This window comes from Vigna radiata, chromosome 9 (assembly GCF_000741045.1).
Source record: "Vigna radiata var. radiata cultivar VC1973A chromosome 9, Vradiata_ver6, whole genome shotgun sequence".
Lineage (NCBI taxonomy): Eukaryota > Viridiplantae > Streptophyta > Magnoliopsida > Fabales > Fabaceae > Vigna > Vigna radiata.
In genome coordinates, this window is record NC_028359.1 from 13,739,071 (window position 1) to 13,763,016 (window position 23,946).

At 35.5% G+C, this 23,946-nt stretch overlaps 3 protein-coding genes across 3 annotated transcripts; 2 read left to right on the forward strand and 1 right to left on the reverse strand.

The window, feature by feature from the left end:
- The first annotated feature begins 82 nt into the window (after window positions 1-82).
- Window positions 83-2,811, forward strand: LOC106773014. Its single transcript, XM_014659674.2, has 6 exons — window positions 83-281; window positions 641-701; window positions 795-930; window positions 1,157-1,478; window positions 1,767-1,895; window positions 1,987-2,811. The coding sequence occupies exons 1-6, from the start codon at window positions 188-190 to the stop codon at window positions 2,439-2,441; spliced, it is 1,197 nt and encodes a 398-aa protein (XP_014515160.1). The 5' UTR covers window positions 83-187; the 3' UTR covers window positions 2,442-2,811.
- A 6,897-nt stretch (window positions 2,812-9,708) lies between these two features.
- Window positions 9,709-10,140, forward strand: LOC106773391 (14-3-3 protein zeta-like). The gene has a single exon (XM_014660088.1). The coding sequence runs from the start codon at window positions 9,709-9,711 to the stop codon at window positions 10,138-10,140; it is 432 nt and encodes a 143-aa protein (XP_014515574.1).
- Window positions 10,141-10,953: 813 nt separating this feature from the next.
- Window positions 10,954-23,496, reverse strand: LOC106774366 (ankyrin repeat and SAM domain-containing protein 6). The gene is made up of 6 exons (XM_014661342.2): window positions 22,953-23,496; window positions 16,807-16,868; window positions 16,448-16,707; window positions 14,863-14,937; window positions 14,686-14,748; window positions 10,954-11,244 (listed from the first exon to the last, which is right to left on the reverse strand). The coding sequence occupies exons 1-6, from the start codon at window positions 23,066-23,068 to the stop codon at window positions 11,200-11,202; spliced, it is 621 nt and encodes a 206-aa protein (XP_014516828.1). The 5' UTR covers window positions 23,069-23,496; the 3' UTR covers window positions 10,954-11,199.
- Between the last annotated feature and the right edge of the window lie 450 nt (window positions 23,497-23,946).

Sequence of the window (23,946 nt, forward strand, 5' to 3'; positions counted from 1 at the left end):
AAATGAAAACCAAAATAAAAAGTAATCTTCTTTATTAGTACTTATAATTATATACTTAAGACGTGATCCGTTAGATACATCCAAGGGTCCAAATTAATGCCAAAGGTGACGCCAACAAGTACAGAGACCGGAAAAAGAAGAGGAAACAGCAGAGTAAAAGGGGAACAATCCAAAACGGGAACTTCCCATGGATGCTACCGAATCGCAAACGGATTTGCAGAACCGACCCGGAATCTTCATCATTGGATCCTCAAACGTTGGCAAACGCACCATCATATCTCGTAACTCTCTCTTTCCTTTTTCTTCCCTAAAATCTTCGCCCCTTAACCTTGCTTCAACTTATTCTACTTAACTAATCTTTAATTAGTTCTAGGTTTTCATTATTCTGTCTCCTGCAACTGTTTTAAATCACATCTTCAGCATATTTCGTTCTTAGATATATTATTATACATCTTTTTAATTTTAAACATTGGATTTTTTTTTTCAATTTTAATGTTTTGGATTTTTGTCTAGATGTTCTGGTATTACTTAATTCAATTCTTTGTTCTGCATACTGTATCGTTTCCAGAATTGTTTATTGTTGTTATTTTGAGGGGTGAAACTGAAATTTGGTATATGTCTTTGCTGTTGTTGAGAATAGGATTGACCTCTGTTGATGTTGAGGATGCTTTTGATTCGGCTTCTGAAGTGAACGTCCATGGGTATATGTTCACCCTGAATTATTTTATCCATCTTTTTGGTTATGAATCTTTCTGAATTTCTGGGTGTGTTTGTTTTAATTGTGGAATAAACAGGTGGACTATCAATAATAAGTACTATACTGCTGATGTTTCTATATGGATGGCTCATCTTCGTGATGATTATTCTGCCGGTAACATGTCCCTGTTTCGACGCATGACTGCATTGGTGATGGTTTTTGACATGAATGAAGTTAGTTCCTTCACTTCATGATTGTCGTTTGACTTATTCTGTTTGTGATGTTGATTACTTAACTGTTGCTTTCGATGACGGTTGAATTTTGTATTCACTGCTTATTGTTTTGGTTTTACGTGTGCAGAAGAATTATTCTTGAACCATTCTCTTTTTTTGTGTGCCTGGTATTCATTAGTGGTGACAAGTACATGTAATGTATCTTTAATTTACCCTTTTTGTGCAGCCATCTTCCCTAGCTGCACTTCGAGAATGGGTGTCTCACACTGATATTCAGAACTTTGAGATTTTACTGTGTATTGGAAACAAAGTGGATCTGGTTTCTGGGCATCCAGCTCATGCTGAATACAGAAGGCGGTTGCTGAAACTAGAAGACTCTGCTGTAGATAGTTATTCAGAAGAGTATGGAATATCTGAATCAGAGGGAACTAGTTTATTGGGGGATGAGGCACCAGCATGGGACATCAGAAGGTCCTGTTTGGAATGGTGCACTGATCACAATATTGAGTTCATCGAGGCATGTGCTTCCAATGCTGTTTTTGACAAATGTAAAACTTAGCTTCCCGTTGTAAAGAACCTTTCCATAACATATGCATTTAACTCTGAATTTTGCTTTGACAAATGCTAAGTTTAGATGTCAATGAGTCATACTTATAATACATTATTAATGTGAGAGGAAGGTAGGTGACTTAGATGACAATGAAATATTTGGAAGATGATTAATGATAGATAAATGTAACACGCATCTTATATTTTTCTGCTCCCCATTAGGATAGAATGATGAACCTTGAAAACCATTTCAGATTATATGATTTCCTCTCAAATTTATTTTACAGGTTTGTCCATAGATGGTGATTTACAAGGAGTTGAACGTCTCCATGGTGCACTTTCTGCTCATATGTGGCCTGGAATGGTATTGAAATCTGGTGATAGGATAAATCAACCATCATTTCCTGAGAAAGAGGGTATTCCTTTTTTTTTTTGAACCATGCTACCCGCTACTTTTGTCAAAGTAGAATAAATGCAAACACTAATTTTGGTTTATCCTTTTCCCAGAGTTATCTTCAGAAGAATCTGACTATGAACCTGAGTATGAAGTATTATCAGCTGGTTCGGCTGATCCCTGGTATGAAAGTGAACAAGTATGGGTTTCTGCATCTTCCTTAAATGCAGGGGGATCAGCTCCTCAAAACAATCCTAGTGCAAAGGGTCAACAGGAGGATGGAATTAAACCTGATAAAGAGTCTGCGCCCACAACTTCAAGTGATGCAATTCAAGATGAAAGTGAGAGGGATGTGCTGCACAATACCATGGATTCTGAAGGAGATGAAAAGGCAAACGAAGGTAAATATCTTGACTTAGAGGATTTGGAACAGTTGATGTCGGAGATTGGGAATATGCGTGCAGGCTTAAGATTGATGCCTGATTTTCAAAGAAGGGACATGGCAGCAAAGCTCGCCATGAAAATGGCTTCCATTTTTGGAGGAGAGAGTGACGATGAGAAAATTTAGTTGATTTTTGATGTGAGCTCAGTGATTAGTTATAGGTTTAAGGTTAGATAGAGGAATGTCATTCTGGGTACCTTTATGTGGGCCATCACATGGAAAGAACGAGATGAGCAACCTCTGTTGCACAAAGACCAGGGGCACCTTTTTCATGCTTCTGCTCTGTGTATTTCTTTTTAAGATCTAGTATTTCTGTTTTCTTTACACAGTTTTATAGTCCGTATTTTGTGGAGCAGAACATTTTGTTAAAAATTTCGTGCGGTGATGTTGTGAAAAACTGTCAGGTTACTTCCTGCTGCAGTTGTAAGTGTAGAACAGATTGAAAACGCACAGGGACAAAATGACAAATAAATTTTCTAAATTTATTTTTTACTAAGCCCCATGTTTATACAAAGTGCACTTGTGTCTATGTGAAATTCAACAATAACTCCGAATATTTTTTATTAGACTTAACTGTAATGACCCATATGTCTATAATTGGTATAAAATGGATAGTTCATAACTCCTATTTAAAAATGCCACGAGTTGAACAAGTTGTCTACTCCTCTTGACATAATAGGAACTTTATTTGATGCATATTTTTCAGCGGCAGAGTAGTTTTCCCTATTCTTTTATGGTGTTGCAGTGAGATCACTAACTTGGATTCAAGCCTTCCTATCACATACAAACATTATAAGACATTATGTGAAGCAGGTTATAGGGTGCTTCAAAATCTTGAAAATTAGTGAATTGACTAAATTATGGTGATTAAGTAATTGGATGTAATTCTCTTATAAGAGAACACTAATATAATTCTTGTTATTGTTCTCTTTCTCATACCTCTTACAAATCAACTTATTTTCTTACAAATCAACTTATTTGAATTCATGTTTTATGGTTATTATTAGATATATTATATTATTAGATATTTTAAATTGATATGTTATTTTTATCTTTTATCTTTATTTAATTTGTTATTATTTTTATTAATATTTTGAGTTTAGTTTATATTTCTTTTATTATAAATAAAATATTATATATATATATATATATATATATATATATATATATATATATATATATATATATATATATGAGTTTGTTAATTTACGTAAAGTGATTTTTCAATTGGTACATTTTAACAAAGTGTACCAAATTTTAGGTTACAAAAATATCCTTATTTAAAAAAACATACTTTAAATATAAGGATTCTTTAGTAATTTTAAAATTTAATTTAAATAAAAATAAAAAGGTAGTTATTCTTTAATTGTTTTTTAAAATAAAAAATAAAAAAAAAGGTAGTTATTTTTCATTACTTAAGGAATATTTTTAATTATAATATTTTTAAATAGATATAATTTTTATGGGTTAAATATGCTTTTAGTCCCTGAAGTTTCACTGATTTTTGGTTTTAGTCCCTGCATGAAACATTGATGGCATTTAAACCTTATAGTTTTGAAACTGTTATAAATAGTCCCTAATTTTGAACGGCGTTAACTTTTGTTTCACGTGGCTAATGGCCAATCCACGTTTCATGCCAATTATGAATTTATTCTGTGCCATATTTTGTTTTCTTTTTATTCCAAATTTGCCCAGTAGCCCTTAATTTCTTCTATGTTTGCACTTTGATTCTTTTCTTTTCTTTTCTCTGTTTCTACTTTGTGCCTTCACCTGAAACCTTCCATCAGCCAAAACTGAATTGGTGGACACTGAAGGTAAACTTCTTGGAAGTTATGGCATATACGGTCTGAGGGCAGTTATAATATCTGGCAATGCGGGTGGAGTACAATATGCAGCAATCCGAAACTTGTCCTTTGCCCATTGTCCAAAATCCCAATCCTTTTCTCTATTGGTTGAATTTTAAAAGCATAAAAATCCTCACCCCAGACACAACAATGTTTCCATAGTAGCAAACAGAGGGTAAAGAGAAGAAAACTAGACCTACCAACCAACTTCATTTTGAGACAAAAGGTGGAAAGAATGGGAGGAGCATCTGGGAAGATGTCGGTGAGATGGGGGAAGTCTGAAACGAGCCTCCCAATCTTGACAATCGGGGTCGCTGAAATCAATGCTGAATGGGGTCACTGAAATCAATGCTGAAAATGGTGCGACTCGAGCTGCTCACCTCCGCAAAGACGCCGACGCGACACTGGTGGGTGGCAACGGGAGGAGACGGGGATTGAAGCAAGAAATTCGTAGTCCATTGGAACACATAAAGGGTAGGTGAGGGAGAGTGAGGTAGGTGGTGATCACGTGCGAGATGGAACCCATCAGAGAGGAACTTGTTTTGGGGTGAGAAGAATCCAAAACAAGAGGGAGAGCGAGAAACTTGTCCTTGGCCTTCACCTAGAAACTTGGGTCTTTGGCTTCTTGGCTTGATTCCTGTAGGTTTTTGGAGGTTGACGCGCTGGCTTGCACAAGGTGGTCCGGTGAAGATGAAATCACCATCTGGTGGCTCTGGTTTTCTCTCTCGACGGTGGCGGCGCAATTTGAAGGAGATGACGGTGGCTCTTCTGCTCGGAGTTTGCAAGTGGTTGGTTAAGGTTTTTGTGGCGGCATGGAGGCTAGGTGGCGGCGGCAGCCTTGCGTTGGAGGTTCGACAGCGATCTACGTTTCCCCTTATGTGTTTCTGTATTGTGAGATGGCTACCCTTTCTGAACCCTAATTGCAGTGTTAATGCTAAAGTGTAAACATTGTAGAAATTAGGGACTTCATTGCAAATTTAGAATAAAAAAAAAAAGAAAACGTGGAGAGAATAAAATCACGCTTGGCATTGGACGTTAGCCACGTCAAATAAAAATTAACGCCGTTTAAAATTAGAGACTATTTACAACAGTTTCAAAACTATAAGGATTAAATGCCATCAATGTTTCATGCAGGGACTAAAACCAAAAATCAGTGAAACTTCAGGGACTAAAAGCATATTTAACCCTAATTTTTATAGTTACGTTGTTTTTTAAAAATGGGTGAATAATCCGTCTGGGTTTATAGAACCTTTTGGGTTTATAGAACCCGTATGGATTTATAGAACCCGTCTGGGTTAAAAATACAAGTACCTTTTATTTTATTTTTTATTTTAAAAAACAACCACCTTTTAAAAAATATATAAAAAATTATAACTTCTCTCGTACACGTGGACCAATCAGGATTTTTCATAACTACTTTTTATTTTTTTATTTTAAATTAAATTTTAAAATTATTAAAATACCCTTGGATTTAAAGTTGATTTTTTTTAACAGGGACATTTTTGTAACCTAAAACTTGGTACACTTTGCTAAAATGTACCAACTGACAAATCACTTTACGTAAATTAGCAAACCCCATATATATATATATATATATATAATAATAATAATAATAATAATAATAATAATAATAATAATAATAATAATAGGGAGATTAATCTTATATATCGTTTTTATTATATTCAACATGGTATTTAGAGTCTAAGATTTTTTTAGGAAAAAAAATTCATTGCTTGCACTTCTCATTGTCGTTGATAGTGTCATCTATCGTTGCAATTGGAGTTCCAATTTCGTTCCACAACGATTTAGAACATCGAGATCACCTCTAACAACTCTTTCAAGTCTATCCTGCGTCTTTAGAGTGTCGAGGTCGCTTTTTTTTTTCTCTTTTAAGTGCCTTGATTAGAGAATCTTGGATTTTAGGATTTTTCTCTTCTGTTCATCCATGGCTTTTTTGCTGTCTCTTATGACCTATCTTCTGTCATTGGTGTGTTTGACCTGTCCATATATACTTTTTCTCTTGTGACAAATATGACTTTTCTTAGTTTATCTATAGTCGTGGTGGCTCTTCAAATGTGGTCGCTTTATCTACTAGATATCAATAATGCATTTCTCAATGACAATTTACTAGAAGAGATTTATATAAAGTAACTTTCCAGATTTGTTGTTCAAAAGAGCCTTTTATGTTGATATTTCTTCTTCTATGTCGTCTTCACAAACACTAACAATTTGGTGTCACTTAAGTACAAAAACATATATATATTTTTACTAAGTCTTAATTGATTAAATCAATAACAAGTTTGGTAGATACGATTTGGTAGATACTATTTGTATGCATTAGCCTTAAAGAAAGTGTTAGATATATTATATTATAAGATATCTTAAATAGATATCTTATCTTTATCTTTTATTTTCAATTTGTTTGTTATTATTCCTTATTTGTATTTTGAATTTAACTCATATTTCTTCTATTATAAATAGAATATCTTATATGTATATTCAAGAGATATCATACCTAGTTTTTATTATAAAAGATTGAAAAAATAAGTTGTTGAATATAGTTTTATTTAAAGTATCAATTAATTTAAAGTTAGGAATGATAATCTTTGGATTTACTCTAGACCACATTTGGTCCATAACAAGCAAAATAAGAAAGTTCAACAAAAATCAATTGAAAATTTTCCAACCAAGGAATAATTAAGTCTTTCATTTATTTATAATAAGAGAGGTACATTGCATGAAGAGTAGTTAAAATTTATCCTGAATAGATTCGCAAAGCATTAGAAACAATTCTAGAAAAAAAAAAAAGAAGGAAATTTAACATTTTAAAAATGGTTAAACTCATTTTCCCTTAAAATGGATATTTATGATTAATCTTTACTTATTCCATAGTATTCATTTTGAGAACGTGTAACGACGACACTTATATTATCATACAGTCTTATAGAATGAATTTTTCAAATGGTTTAAAATCCATTCAAGAATATATTTTTTCCGATCAGTTTATGTAATCCATCCTAAATTCAAGTGTATATAATAGGTATTGTTCAGATAACAACACTTCCAAAAGTTAGGAACATAATTTTATATTCTCACACCAATAAAAATTAAATTGCGATATTAATAAAATTTTACTTAGAATCTCAAAGTGAAATCTAGTATTATAAGAATAAAATAAATTTAGCAAATTTTTATAAGTTAGATTGATCAAGGGTCAAAGTTTACAAACTAGCTTGGTGAGCAAAGGAATGGACCGTCTAACCTATGAGAGTGGCCATGTGTGATTTTCCATAGGTAGTGACCATATGTCCTCTTTTTCTTGGTCAAAGTTTTCAACCTAACTTAGTGAGTAAGTCGTCCAACCTTTGAAAGAATGGTCATGTGTCATGCTCACATTGGAAAAGATTTTTCATAGACAGTGATCACATGTCCTCTTTTTAATGGAGAGAATTTTTCATCTTTTTCTCCAAACTAGCCATGTTTGAGTTTTTAAGTCTTATTTCTACAAATTGGAGACATCCTTGGCCTATAAACAGAAGTGTCCCCTATTGTATTCACCTTTAAATTTGAATAAAGATATGTTGTCATTTTTGTGTCATAATATTCATCTTAAGTCACCAAAGGCTAGAACATCCTATGTGATCTACTCTAGTTACTTTCCTCTAGAGTTGGTCTAACCTCTCTAAGAGCACCACCCAAACACCATTTCTTCATCCATAAAGCACCAGGGTCAAGAACCTAACCTACCAACATCCACCTTACTTCTACACCTATTCACCTCACCATAACATTTCTTCTAGTTTTAACCCAACCTAATTAGGAAGTTGCTATCAGGGTTAGATATATTTTTAATTCTACAAATATGTACTTTGTTTCAACATTTGGATATATTTTTAATTCTATAAATATGATGTTTTTTGTTTCAACATTTGATAAGTCTTCAATTTCCATAGGTGTTTCTATTATACACTTCAAGTTTGGTTTGTTGTTACAAAAGTAGTGGTTATGTTAGGGCTTGGAGAGTGTATGAAAGGAGACGGGTAAGGCAGAATAATAACTAACTGTCTAACAATTAGTTGAGATCAGAAACAGGGCTTATATAAGAATCCTTTTGTTTGTTTCAGAAGGGGCGTGAGATACTTTGAGTTTTATTGACTGGTCTATGAACCAGGTGAAGGAGGTTAAGCTCCTGTGTACATTGTATTCTTGATGTGAATACAACTAGTTTTTACATTCAATTATGTTCTGAGTTTTAGAGCTAGTTAGGATTCTTACCAAGGTTCCTAACAAAGAGGTCCGACCTACCAGATACGTTTGGGAGGGGACTGTCGGATCCAATTGAAAGGAGAAGAGAGCAATGGAAGGCAGACTCGATGGAAGACTGAGTGTGGTGGAGAACAAGTTGGAAGCCATGGAGATAGCGGTCGACGAAATAAAGGCTGAAAACGTAGCACTACGCCAAGATACGATGGCGATACAACAAGACTTGCAGGAAGTCATGCGGATTTTGGGAGGAAGGGCGCGTGACCAGGAGGGGATATTTGACGGTAGTCAAGCGTCTGTAAACGCCAATCGGAGGGCGAGGCGGGAAGACGAGATCAGAGGAAGAGACGGAGAGCACGACGAAAGTCATGGCGGGTGGCAAAAGCGGGTAGAATTGCCCCTTTTTGAGGGTTTGGATCCGCTAAATTGGACCAATTGCACGAAAAAAAAAATTCAAAGTGCAGGGCGTCTTGGAGGAGGAGAAAGTGCGATTAACATACATTAGTATGGAAGGGAGTGCAGGATACTGGATCAGGGTCTGGAGAATGAAGGTTAGGAACCAATCCTGGGAAGGGTTGAAGGATGCGTTGGTAATGAGGTTTGGGGATCGAAACAGAGGGTCAGTCTTGGTGCAATTATCGGCGACTAAACAAATGGGAACAATGGATGAGCTCGTCCCAGATTTCGAGGGTCTGGCGAGGCAGACGAAGAAGTTGCCAGAGGAACAACTACTGGAGTATTTCCTCGCGGGGTTGCAGGAGGATATACGAAATCAAGTTCGAATACAAGATCCCCAAGCACTGGTGGTCATCATGCGAATCGTTAGGGAAATGGAGGAAGACCGTAAGGGAAATAAGGATGGGGGTTGGAGCGGAAATAAAAACCCATCAGCGCGGGTGTAGAGTGTAGGCCGAGGAGGTGTGGTGGCGATGGTCGAATCAAATCGAAGCAGTGAAGAAACGAAACAAAATAGGTGTGCATAAATGGTGGATGCCAGGAAGAAGATGGCGAAGCTGGACGTTGAGCGGAGTGTGGAAGAGAGGAACTTGTTCTCTGTGGGATACAAAAATGTGGTGGGGTCACAGAGAGTTTCATGGAGGATCTTGTCATCGATAAAGTAGAAAGAGGAGTCAAAAGGGAATGAGTTGAATGTTAAGCGCATAAGGGATTATAGGCACAAGGTCGAGAGGGAGTTGTCTAATACTTACAATGCTATTAGGATAATTTTAGATGAGCATCTTATCCCATCCACAAATATCGTGGGGTCCACGATGTTTTATTATAAGATGAAAGGAGACTATTACAGGTACTTGGTAGAATTCAAAGCTGGTAATAAAAGTATGGAGGTAACAGAGCATTCACTTAAAGCAAATCACACAGCTGCTACCACTGTTGAGAGGGAATTACAACCTACACATTCTATTCGTTTGGGAGATTACTATGATATAGTAGGGAGATCAAGTGACAACTATTTTTTTTTTTTTGCTGATGAAGTAACGTGCCAAGAGCACCCAAATACTGGCCGGGGAGCGATGATGAATGGATTACGAGAGTCTTTTCGCATAATTGACACATTGAGCACGAGAAATGATTATATTGCATCAGTGGAGGATTTGAGGTGTAGAAGGCTGGAAGTTAATAAAATCCAGGAAGAATGGAAGACATTAGAAGAGGATTTGCCACCACCCAAGCCTCCAGAATTGGAGGGTGCCACCTAAGAAGAGGAACATTACATCCAATAACAATTTCCTGACTTCAACCTTGGGAAGAAGGTTGATTCTCAATGGGGGAGTAATGTTAAGGCTTGGAGAGTGTATGAAAAGAAACGGGTAAGACATAATAATAACTAACTGTTTAACAATTAGTTGAGAGCAGGAACCGGGCTTATATAAGAACCCTTTTGTTTGTTTCAGAAGAGGTGTGAGATACTTTGAGTTTTGTTGACCAGTCTATGAACCAGGTGAAGGAGGTTAAGCTCCTATGTACATTGTATTATGAATATAACTAGTTTTTACATTCAATTATGTTCTGAATTTTACTATTGTGCGTGTGAGAGAAAAAGCTAGTTAGGATTCTTACCCAGCTTCCTGACAGGTTATCTTTTGTTTCTGCTGAGGTCATTAGAGAAAAGATTTGTCTTAATTATAAATGCCTTCAAATGTACATTTAAGTTAGATATTCGAATCTTACTTTTCAATATTAGAACACTTCCATTGGGTGGAGGTGCGTGACTATCATGATTTTGGTGTCAATATTAAGAACACTTAAATATTAGAACACTTCACGGCAGAGTCGGTCTTCCAAAGTTCAACTGTAAAGCAAAAAAGATGCCACCAATTATCCATGTGATATAATTCCCACACGAACAGCAATTTAAATCACTTGGAACAAGTAATGGCCTGACAAATTAGTAAATCCATGCCTGAATTAGCATTTTGGTGTCAATTTTGGGGTATTGAAAATCAGATTCTTCTACTGATCCTATCATTAGAAGGTCATCAAATTTTGAAAAATGGGTCATATTAACATCCTCGAGGCAAAAGCTATTGATTCAAAAGGTGAATTCTCAAATCTACTAATTACTAGGTACAATCAATAGTGTTTCAGGATGTTGACCGGGTAATAAACTCCAAAACTATCTTCATTAATGTCTAAAATAAGGGGAAAATAATCGAAGACCTATGCTATTATTACACTTGGTTTTTAGATCCTGATCACCCACCACCGTCCATAAACAAGTTTATCCAGCTAAGAACATCAATAATTTCCGATACATGTCAGACTTTCGACTCCAATGCTAAAAGTATCTTCTTTCTTGGTCCCTGGAAAAAACAAAGTGTAACCACAATGTGTTTAACTAAATATGGGAATTACAAATAAAAAAAGAGCATATTTGACAGAGAAAAGGTACGGAAGAATGGAGTTACAATACCAAGATATTAGTCAAATATTTATCATAGGAAAATACTAAAATACAATGTCCTTCCCGCAAAGCCAGTTTTTACCAAAGCACCAATAATTTGCTCACCTATAAATTTTTTACAATGTAAATATATTCTCTGGAGCAAATATGTTTTAACAATACACTCAATTATTTTTCTCCATATTTTTTTACTTCTCTCAACCCAAAAAACTTCAAAATCTATCTATTTTCTACTCGATCTTTTCCCTCGTAGTTTGAACCACTTTCTTCTGAAAATCTTCATCCAAACAAAGCTTAAAGCTCATTCCGTAAAAAGGAAACTACCAAGCAATGCATAAAAGAAATGAGAACTGGTTTCAGAACTCAGTCTGTACATCACATGATAGGTACCCAGATTTTATTAACAGTGTTAAGAACTCCAAGACAGGTTCTTGGATGATCTTCCTATGAAAACCAGACAGTTTGGTCTGTATCTAGTGACTAGTACACACAAATCCCAGGTCTTCTGAGAGATCCTGTCTCTCCTTTCCTTTCACTTACAATTTTCTCCAAAAAAACTACTGAAAACAACCCCTGTACAGACTATATATAATAGTCTGTTTACAACAACCCACCTCACAGACAGTTATAATTCTATGTTACCCTTATCCCTTCTAACATATACTCCCCCCTGAACCTATCAATATCCCCTCCATGAAGTTTCACCTTGTTACCCCTTGGTGATGACTCTAACCTTTTCTTCAACCATTTGAACCTTCATCATTAACTCAGCAAGATTCTTGGGCTCATACAACTTAACCTCAGCCTATATTTCTTCCTTCAAACCATTCAAGAATATGCCAATAAAATAATCTTGTATTCCTTTCAAGAATCCAGCATATTGTTCAATCTGTTCAATATATTCTCCCACCAGCCCAGTTTGGCATAGCCCAATCAATACTTAAAAGGATTTTGAAGCATTGTTGGCTGAAACCAGCAAACCACCACCCCCTTGAAAGCCTCCCACATGAGATTTGGATTGCAGGTTTCCCACCATTGAAACCAATTTAGGGCTTTCCTCTCCAAGGCAACCATAATAGCCTGCACCCTCTCCTCTTCACTAACTCCTTTCAACCGAATATACCTCTCTAACTTGTTAGTCCATCCATAAGCCTCATCTCCTGCATAACCAGGAATGTCCAACTTCCTCCATTTTGAAGAAGCCACAACTGAACCTCCTCCCTCATTATCCCCGCTGTCGTCACTGCCTCCCTTTGCAACAGAAGGGTTATCATCTGTATGTTTATTAGAGGACACTAATCTTTCTACCACCACTGCCTCCCTTTGCAACAGAAGGGTTATCATCTGTATGTTTATTAGAGGACACTAATCTTTCTACCACCACCGTTAGCCCCTCAATCATCTCCTCCAATCGTTGGAACCTTCTATGATTCTCATTATCGTGTTCTTGCACTATTTTCTCCAGCTCATCCAATATTGCCTCCATTCTTGTATTCACCATGCCCCCAACAACCACCACAGCACCAGGAAAGAGGCTCTGAATACCAATTGATAGGTACCCAGATTTTATTAAGACTATAAAAAACTCCAAGACAGGTTCTTGAAGGATCTTCCTATGAAAACCAGAAAGCTTGGTCTGTATGTAGTGACTGTTACACTTACACACACAAATCCAAGGTCTTTCGAGAGGACCTGTCTCTCCCTTCCTTTCGCTAACCCCTGTACAGACTACATATAATAGTCTTTTTACAACAACCCACCTCACAGACCGTTATAATTGTCTATTACCCTTATTCCTTCTAACAAATACTTCCCCCTGAACCTATCATCACACAATAGTGGACGTTCCATAATGGACTTGTCTAAGTGGAGCTTTATTGATGGGACATTAAGTGTGACACTAAAAATAGAATTTACATGAAAATAAGATTTAAAATCACCCCGGATTTTCCCAGATTCACTAGCCCTGACTTTTCCTAGATGTCCAGATCCAAATTTTCAAATTGAATGCCCCCAGCTTTTCCCAAATGTCTAGCCACAGCTTTTCCCATATGTACCAGACTCTTGAATTTGCTCTGATGCCTTGTCCCAGCTTTGTCCTTGATGCACAAGCATTGTCTCCATCAAAATGTCATTTTTCAAGTTTAAAAAGTTTGGGTCCCAATAACCTGCTTTGCTTGCCATGAACTTTCTGACTGATAATTATTCCAGCTATCCAACTAAGCTGTTTCTCTCCGACTTCTCTAGTATCTCTGAACTCATTTTCCAAGCATTGTTTTGTAAGAACTTGATTTTGTTTTTCTTTTAATTTCTAATTACACTGGTGATCGCTCCAACCATCTAGCTAAAAGCTATTTTCTCTCCAGATTCTAAGCTGATTTTCCAACTATAGGTTTTGGAAGAGCTTGATTTTTACGTTTTCAAATTTCAAATCATACTGATGATCATTCCGGCTATCTAAATAGGCTATTTTCTCTCCAACATCTCCAGAATCCCAAATAAAAAGACATATTAAGGGAATGTTCTTAGCTGGAACTTCAGAAATTGACACTTTTGAGTTATAAATCAGCAAGCAAGTATTCTCCAGTTCATTCTAGCCCAAACTCCAAAACCGCATCAGCAATTTCTTCTATAGAAAGGATTCTGAATTTCTGATAGCCGATTCCTGATTCCAGCATCCTATGCTTAGTAGCTTCATTATTTGAGATCCCAAACCCATTTTTTTTTTCCGTTTTTTAATCTCTGAAACTGCAACTATGGCAGCATTTGGGACATTAGTCAGATCTCCCAAAACGACGTGCTTCTTCTTGGCGTTTTTGTGTAGTTGTCATATGGCAGTTGCAGCTCTCTGCTTGGCCTCACATTGGGGACACACGACACTGGTGTCTGAGGATTTTCTTGACTTCTATCACAAAAAAGTGGATTCTTAGGAAAGCACAATCTTCAAATCATAATATATATGGGTACCCACCTCACCTTATGAAGCCAACTTAGTGAGGTTCAATTAGGTTTAAAGTCTACTTTCTATGAGGATCATCATATGGAAGCTAGATGCCTAGTCTTATTCAAAAGCAGCTACTTATTTGAAGGGATACACTTAAAAATGTGCAGTTACCCCTCCACTTGAAATGAACCTAACTACCAAAGTCGAGTAAATATTGCACGTTGCTACATAAATAGGGTCAATTTAACACAAATCCATAAAAAATGCAGAGTATAGAATGCATTCCAAATAGCAGGCATTGACATGAGTCACATTATCAATGGAACTGCATGACATCGCCATTGGAAACAGACAAGCATGAAAAGTACAAAATTCCAAGACTAGTTCAATGCATACCATTGGTATACCCATAGCCTTGAGATCTTCATCAGTCATATGATTGAGAGCTGTCATATCAACCTGAAAAACAGTTTTTTCCCAGAAATATTAGATCTTGATGGTCAAATAAAAAACCAATCATGGCAATGAACTTTCTCTAATGGTAGAAAAAAGTTAAAAAGATGTATAACATACTTCTTCAGCCTGAAAAGTAATGATGTACTTTTCAAGACCCAAGGACCGCAAAAAGTCATCAATTGAAGAATCAGCCTGTAAAACAAGAACCAGAATTTATATCTTCTAATTTCCCATTATTTAGTAAAAGAAAGTTAACGATTACATAAAGAAATCTGGGGGAAAATGATATAGCTTTGCGAAGTATGAACATAAAAATTAGGAAAAGTAAAAATTTACATAATACAACAAAATTAACTAAATACATACATGATTATGCACAAAATTGGCAACCAACAAGTAAATTAAAGGTGCATGCATTTGTTTTGGAAGATGGATTTGGAGGAGTGGATTTGAGGGGAAAGAGAGGTGAAAGTGAAATTGTTTGGATCAAAGGAAAGATGGTAAAAACGAAGGTATTTGAGATGAAAGTTAGTGAGTGATGAGATGAGTTTTATAGATTAAAAAAAAGGTTTTAATTGATAAAAATAGAAGATTACCATTTTACCCTTGATCATAAAAATAATCTAAAATAAAATTTTAACTAATTTAAATTTTAACTCCTGTAAACTAATTAATTTTAACTCCGTAAATATGTAATAGAAATACACGCCATCAACTGAAAAAGAGAAAACGCTCCAGGACCAAATATGTAATTGTATATATGTGCTGTCTTTCTCCCCTATTCTCTGTTGTGGAGCGAAGATAACTCATCCCCTCTTCCCCGCAAATCAGTCTGCCCAAATCTCTTCAAATTGCTTGATCCAATCAACACTCCCACCCACATTTCAATCCTCTACTACAGTAAACATCCAGAAACAAACACAAGCTAAAAGCTGCTAGTATGTTGAATTAAATTTGAAGAAAATTATTCATATCCACCATTATAGTACAAGGCCACACGATCTAATATATATCTTAACTAACAAGAAGTGTGCATTGAATGCCAAATCAATGCTACCTTTCACCAGAAAATATCAAACAATACCACTACTGTAACAAATGTTGTCTTCGACCATACTATAACTTACTAGCAGTACCATATTTTTACCAGCATATACCAGTCCTCATTATCTGCAAAACTACTCTGATGAAGGTCCTGTAATTTCAATTCATAGATGTCTCCCATTTTTTAAATTATGACATTTTAGAAGTTCGATCAATTGGGCTATCATAATCAAATGTGGATAAACTTAATTTTCACTAAATTAAATGGTTAAAATATCAGTTTGTATATAATATATACTTTTTTAATATTATATAAATGAAATATTATAAAGTTGTCTTATGGTAACCTGAACTTGATTATTATTCCTAGTAATTTTCTAAAGAATATTTATATTCTACATCCATCCAGTTTTGTTGCACACACTAGAGACCACCTATGCATGTACCTACTCAAAGAACTATGCAGGAAGAAATTCGAACAGATTCTAGATCAGTTCTTCAAGAATAAATGTTCTAGAATATCAACAAATGCATAACCAGTTTAACATGAAACGTAATAGGATATACAAATGTGATCAATAGGTGATGATCCGACATTGTCATATATAACAAAAAGTTCAAATTGACAATTAAAGCCATTATATAACAAGAATAATACCTTCCGTGACCTTTTAGGAGCTGGGTCAGCTGGCCTTTTGATCTGCGCTGCAGGGGCCTCAGCACCAACACTTTTACTGCTTGGTTTAACAGTTTTTGATTTGGGCGGATCAACATTGGTAGGTTGTACTGTCATTGTCCCTGATAGCCTTTCACGGAGATCCCGCATCTTTGGAGCATAACTCTTTCCACTCTGAGATGCAGGTTGAAGACCTTTCCTTTGAAGCTTGAGGCGTAGATCTTGAGCGCTAACCTTGCGATCTTCACAATCACAAGTCATTAACAAACAGTCAAAACCCATAAAAAAAAATTATTGGCACCCAACAACAGTTGCTTATATGAGAATAACTTTATCCATACTAGTGATCCGTGGTTCATCATCATCAAAGAGATCATGTTCCCACTTATCATCTTGCCTCGACCTGTAATTTAAGAAGAAAAAATTAATTTTGATTATATCATTAAGTTATAATCACAACAAACATGCAAACAACTGATGTGCATGCTAAATAAAGCATTTTCAGTAACCAATCAAGTACACTGAAAAAGAAGATGCTCAGCAGATGAATGAAAATAAGTGTTTTATATCCTGGATAGGGGACTGTAATGGTTGATCCCAAAAACACTAAAGCATATAGTGGGACAACCACTCTTCTATGTATTTTTTATATTAGGGACGACAATAGTGCACTATAGCACCGGGATAGTGCTTCAGCAGGGAAGCCCTTGGTTGCTGTAGACACCTCCACATGGAGCATGTTCCCAAAAAGAAGTCTTCAAAATAGGTTTTATGGGTAGTGCTGGTGGCCTCTTTCAGAAACTTTATGTTCAATATATAACAAGAACTCTTCACATAACCATGCATTAGACGAATTAAATAGGTAACAACTTATTATACTTGATCAGTAGCTTCTTTCTAACAAAATGACAATCAATTTTAATATGTTTTGTTCTCTCATGAAACATTGGATTGGAGGCAATATGAAGGGCTGCTTGGTTATTACAGTACAACTTCATCCGCTCATTTTCACAAAATTTCAACTCTTGAAGGAGTTGTTTAATCCACACAAATTCACATGTAGTTAGAGTTATAGATCGATATTTCGTTCTACAGAGCAACAACACTTTATTTTTTACTTTTCTAAAATACAAGATTCCCTCTCCAAGTAATACACAATATCCTATGGTAGATCTTCTGTCAATTGGACAATTAGCCCAATCAGCATCACAATATCCTTCAACTCGAGTACTTCCTTTGTTCTCATGCAACAATTCCTGTCTTTGGTTCTCTTTTACATATCTAAGAATGTGAATCACAACATTCCAATTATCAATGTGTGAATTTTGCATGAATTGGCTAACAAATCCCACCCAATAAGAAAGATCAAGTCTTGTTATGGTAAGATAGATGAATTTTCCAACCAACCTTCTGTATGTATCTAGGTCTAAGAAAAGTTCACCTTGGTCTCTCATTAACTTTTGATTTGAGTTCATAGCTATTAATGGGCTTGCAATTTGTTAGGCCAGTTTCCTCCAAAATATCAAGAGCATATTTTCTTTGTGAAATGATGACATGATTGTGCCACTTCAATACCAAGAAAACATTTTAGATGACCTAGATCTTTGGTCTGAAAGTGGCTGAACAAATGATTCTTTACTATGCAATTTTGGTGACATCATTTCTTGTAATAACAATATCATCAACATAAACCATAAGATAAACAAATTTGTTAGGAGAAGAATGACCATAAAAAACTAAATGATCAGTATCAAATCATTTCAATCCTCTTCTAGATCACTATGAAGAAAGGCATTTTTAATGTACAACTGATAAATGGACCACTAACGAATGGCAGCTATAGCAAGGAAAAGACGAATAATACTGGTTTTAGCCATAGGATAAAAAGTATCACAATATCAAACTCTCGAGTTAACTCTTAAACTCTTACGAGTTTACGTTCCCAGACATGGCTTCCGAGTTAACTCGGAAGTAAACTCTTTTCTGCGTAAATTCGGTAGAATTAATTGTGAAATCGGTAAGATCGTGTAGAATCGCGAGTTTGGAGCGATTTTAGGAGCTTGAAAGGGGGAAAAATTAAGAAAAACAAGGTCGTTTGGTCTTTTTTTATTATATATTTAATGAAATGTATCAAAATTAATGACAATAATCCAAGTATTTATGTTTTAAAGTATTTATGTTTTATAGTATTTATTTCTATGAACAATATATCTATAAATTTTATTTATTTAAAGTTATATAATTTTGTAGAGTTATTTGAATTAAGATATTATTTATATAGTATTTTTCATCTGAAGTAAACTCTTACGAATTTACGAGTTGAGTTTACGAGTCGAGTTTACTCGACTCTCACGAGTTTACGTAAACTCACGAGTTTGATAACCTATAAACCCGAGTATATCCCTTAGCTACTAGACGAGCTTTGAGACGATTTATTGGACTAGTAGGACCAACCTTAATAGCATAAAACCATCTACAGCCCACGGGCTTCTTACTATGAGGAAGAGGGACAAGTTCCCAAGTGCCTCATGAACATTATTGGGAACCGTAATGGTAGACAAGGAGTTTAACAAAGGAGAAATATAGAGGAGACAAACAACGATAAGTCAAATTATAAACAGGATATGGATCATGAGTAGAGAGAATACCATTTCAAAGGCCAATAGGCCAAGCATGATCAAAGTTAAGAGAAGGCGAGGAGAATGAAGGATCCATGGTTTGGGAATCTAGTGGAGGAGGATCTGAGCCTTGGGGGTCTTCAAGCAAGGAAGGAGTGTTTCAAGTTTGAGTTTGTTTCCAAAGTTGATATGTGAGAAGAGGTGGCTTAACAATGCCATTTGCATTTTGAGTTTAAGGTGGAGAAACATGAATAATCAAGGGATCACATGGTAGAGGAAGCATATGTTGAACAGATGAACAATCCTCCATGGAGGACAACAAAAAAGGTGTTTCCTCAAAGAATGTAACATCAACAGACATATAATACCGTTTGGTTGAGGGAGAATAACATTTATACCCTTTCTAAAGACAAGAATATCCCAAAAAGACACACTTAATAGCCTTTGCAGAAAGTTTATCAAGACCTAGAGAGACATTACGAACAAAAGAAGTACACCCAAATACACATGGAGAGACATTGTACAGAGGATTGTTCGGAAAAAATTATAGAGTGAGGAACTTTATTTTCAAGAGAAGAAGGCATCCTATTGACCAGAAAACCGGCAGTAAGGACTGCATCTCCTTTGTGAATCCTTCAAGTTCCCAATTGGAACTTGGAAAAGTTCATATTTTAAAGTCTTGCATTGTGCTTAATTATGGGTAAGAACATGAACACCCTCTAAAGGTGTCAACCCAACCCTGCGTGTTTTAGAGGTCTACCCAAGGATTTCCTCCATCAAGAAGTCTAGTAACTAAACTTTCTATTAACAGGATTTCACAACCTAAAACTTGGTCACATACATTATCAAAATCTGAGTGTAGACTTATCAAAATTAGGAACATGTAAAATATATCGAGGTTCTTGTTGATGTATTCTAATGAATCAACCACAAAGAAACATTGAGTTGTTTGACTGAGGCTACTCTTTGAGTTGTATCAAAGAGACTTTGTACATCATTAGCAAAAAAGTCTTGTGCCATCTTCTGAAAAGAGAAGCGTGTCTTATAAGGTATCAAAATTTCTAAGACCTCTTACTTAATAGATTTAAATAGTACATAACTGAAAATCGAGTTTCTGCCACTGAGGTTTTACTTCATCCAGAAGAGTAGAAACATCTTGTTCAAAATGAGTATGGTATCTTTAACCAAGAAACCATAACTCCACAAAAGCGGCCCAAGATAAGTAATTTTTCTAGTTGGGTTTTGCAATGGTAATAATAGGAATAGCAAATAGAGAGGAAGTCATTCCAATAAGAGAAGCCATTCCAAAAAAATGCCAGAGGAAAACCCTAGCTTGAGGTAAAACCCCTAGGTGTAACCTACGACCAACAAAACAGAAGGACAAGGACAACAACACGTTCAGGAGGATGAGGTGAGACAAACTACAGTGGCACAGGGTGAATCTGGCACCAGTAAGGTAGGGCGTGACAAACGTGCACCTGAAGCTGGCAAGAAAGCGACAGCGAGTGTGGAGGTTCCTGAGGCAACGACCACCAAAGATGAATCACACTTCTTGAGACGCACCTAACCTTGACTTTGCCAGAGAAGATGCAACAACAGATGACAATAGTGAACGACGGACACGACGACATCCATGACACATAGTGAGGATGAAAGTTTTGGCTCTTATACCATGTTAAGAAGTGAACTTTAAACCTAACTCAACCCCACAAAACCGACTTATAAGGTGTGCAGGACTTCCAACACACCCCCTCACGCTAAGGTATATACATCTCGTGCATGGGACTAGATACTAATAGGTGGTCCGATAGTGGAATGATATGTCCAACAAATACAAATCTTACTAAGATAAGCTCTAGCCCATGGCTTTAATATTAAGTTGAAGAACTTGAATTAAGTAAAATAGTGTATTTTTCCTTATTACACTGTCACAATTTACAATTGTATTTATAAAGTACAAAGGTGCAAAATACAAAAGGTTAGGCACTTCCTAAACCCTAACCTAACAATTGGGTTTCCATACATAAATAATAACAATAAAGAAACATTACATTTCAACATATACCATGAGATCTCTCTTTACCACTTCCTTTAGTGCCCTTTTGGCCTCCCTCCGCTCTTCAAACAACTAAAAAGAATATAAACTACTCTTCTATGTCAATCTCTCCTCATACATAATCTTTTCGTATCCTGTTTTTTTCTTGTATGACCACACATTTATCTTATAACATTATCAATTATGCCACTTACCACTACGACCTTATTCTCTTGCCCCTTTAATAACATGTGCTTGAGTTTGGAGTTACTTTGTGGTCACAAATAACCCTTGATGCCTTTCTTCATTTAAGGCATCCCACTTGGGCATCCTATGTTTGACATCCTCATTAATTCCCCATCAGTTTGTAGTATTTACCATATTTAAACCTAGCAACATACAATACAATATCTTTTCCCACCTTGTTACTTGTCACATTCATCAAAATTTCTAGTTACCACCCAAATATATGGCAGCAGAGCAGTGATAGCGACACTATAGAATAATGGCATTTCATGAATCCTAAAAATCCACTATTGTGATTCTAGTGTGGTTCAGCTTCCGTGAAAATGGCTATTATGGCCACGATGTATGGCATTGAAGTGTTCAGTTCACCCCTCCCAACAACGACTAGAGGTATAGAAGAATGAATAGATATTTTGTCTTTTATATATAGCTTCTTTTTAATGTGTTCATCAGTATTTAGTCCTGGAAAATTGAACTTTGGAGTTATCATTATGCCAATTTTTATGCACCTTATTTTAACTTGCATGTAATTTAATTTTTTTAACCACTAAATTGCTTTCCATTATGAGTTACTATTATGAACGTAAACTTTAAAACACACAATAGATTTGTTTTCCTAACAACTATGCCAATTCCAACATTTAGCTGCAGACTGCAGCACTCTCCACTGTATGCGATATAAAGAATTTTTAGCTTTCTGCATTTACCACAGTCAGCTGTCGATAACACTGCATAGAACATAGAAGTAAAGAAGGCACGAATTCAATTGAAGAAATTGCATAAAAGCAGAGAGTATGGGAGAGGAAGAAGGCAATTGAGTAGGGAAGAGCTATTGGGTAACCTCTCTATTAACTGTTACAAAAATAACCATTTAGACAAACATGAAAAGAGTGTTCCATGTGATCTGCGTAATTTGCATTCATCAAATGAACTCAATGTAGAACTCTTATTTTCATACAGTTACATCATAGGTGGCTGTTAAAGACTGACAAATATGACGGAAATAACTGGATGATCTGCAGCTATAAGAATTAGCACACTTGCCCCTCCTCATTAACTCAGGGTGGCAAAAAGAACCAAAACTGATCATACACCCTAGTTTATATATAGAATAACATTTCTGATCATAGTATTTCATGCTTTTTCTAGATGGGTGATGGACAGTGAGGGTGTGGAAAAGGAAAAAATACAGAGAAAGAAAATTGAAAAAGAGTTGTATTGAATTAATAAAAAGAGGGTAAGAATGAGTGAAATGTGATATATATTTTCCCATAATTTAATTCTATTTATTATTAATAAAAAATTGTAAATATAAATAAAAATATTAACACGATAATCAATTCTGTTTCCGATGACTATATAGTTATACCATACCAATCCAACCCATGATATTTTCTGAAACAAGTTCAATCAACAACATGCACCAAAATCACAAAGGTGGCCACCAGTGTCTCCACCACCGCAATTGTAGTCAAATCAGCCACATTTGTCCGCAATAACAAGATACAAGGCGAAACCACAACCGAATTTAAAACCTCGCAAAAAGCATCGAAAATCATCTCAAAAACACGAAGTAAGAATTGCAAACCTCTTGCCAGTGATTTGACGATGTTGTTGGTGCCTAGTAGGGCCACTGATACCATTCCCATTTAAGCGTTCCTTCACGGACCTCCGCCCTCCATTCTCCACGCGATCAGCGTACATTTTCCCCAATTCACTCGGTTCGAAATCGGAAGAAGAATTAGCCCCAAACCTATCAACCCTAATTTCGAAGCAGAGAGAGAGTAAAACGCAATGGAAGTGATAGACGCAAGGCTCGGTGAGGAAGGTGCAGGGTACCACAATGAGGAAAGCGTGGCAGATAATGCAAACCCTAACACCCTTTTTTGTTCGTCGCGAAAGGGTGTTGAATTCTGAAAGGAAAACAATGGCACGGAGGAAAATGGAGTTTAAAGAAGAAGGAAAAAAGGTTCAGGTGGAAGATTTGAAAAAGTTTAATATCTGTGTCTTTCTGGTGAGAGAGGTTTTGTTTTTGCGAAGAGAGAAAATAAAAATGGTTAGCAATGTAGGAAAGGATGAAAGGGGTCCTCTAGATTTCAGCGTATTTGTTTTGGCGCCCCCAATCAGAAAACATTGGAAACGACTTCTTACTTTTATATTTTAATATAATAATATTAAAGATTACATTTAATTTTAATATGGAATTGAAATTTGTTTTTTTTTTTTAATATATTTTGATTGTTAAGTTTAAAATAATAAATTAATTTACGTTAAATATTTTTATGTGTCAAAAGCAATTTTAGTTGATATTGAAAGAGAAATATGATGTTAACAATTTAAACTTTAACATAAACAAAAAAATTTAACATAATTAACTTTAAAAAATTATATACATTTATTTACAAAATATCTAAATAAAAAAACAAATTTTAATTTTGTATTAAAGTTTTGAGTGATATTCAACCTTACGAGTAGAAAGTATAAGATATGTGAGTTATATTTTAAAATAATAATATTAAAAAGTAAGATATGTAAGTTATAAAAGGTAAAATTAAAATATGTGTATAAGTGTGTTTTTATGC

Coding starts and splice junctions, on each gene's coding strand:
- LOC106773391 (XM_014660088.1), top strand. CDS start 9,709: ATGAAAGGAGACTATTACAGGTACTTGGTAGAATTCAAAGCTGGTAAT.
- LOC106773014 (XM_014659674.2), top strand. CDS start 188: ATGGATGCTACCGAATCGCAAACGGATTTGCAGAACCGACCCGGAATC. Junction 702..794: donor TCTGAAGTGAACGTCCATGG/GTATATGTTCAC, acceptor TGGAATAAACAG/GTGGACTATCAATAATAAGT. Junction 1,896..1,986: donor ATCATTTCCTGAGAAAGAGG/GTATTCCTTTTT, acceptor TCCTTTTCCCAG/AGTTATCTTCAGAAGAATCT.
- LOC106774366 (XM_014661342.2), bottom strand. CDS start 23,068: ATGTACGCTGATCGCGTGGAGAATGGAGGGCGGAGGTCCGTGAAGGAA. Junction 16,869..22,952: donor CGTCAAATCACTGGCAAGAG/GTTTGCAATTCT, acceptor CTTAAATTACAG/GTCGAGGCAAGATGATAAGT. Junction 14,938..16,447: donor CTCCTAAAAGGTCACGGAAG/GTATTATTCTTG, acceptor CTTGTTTTACAG/GCTGATTCTTCAATTGATGA.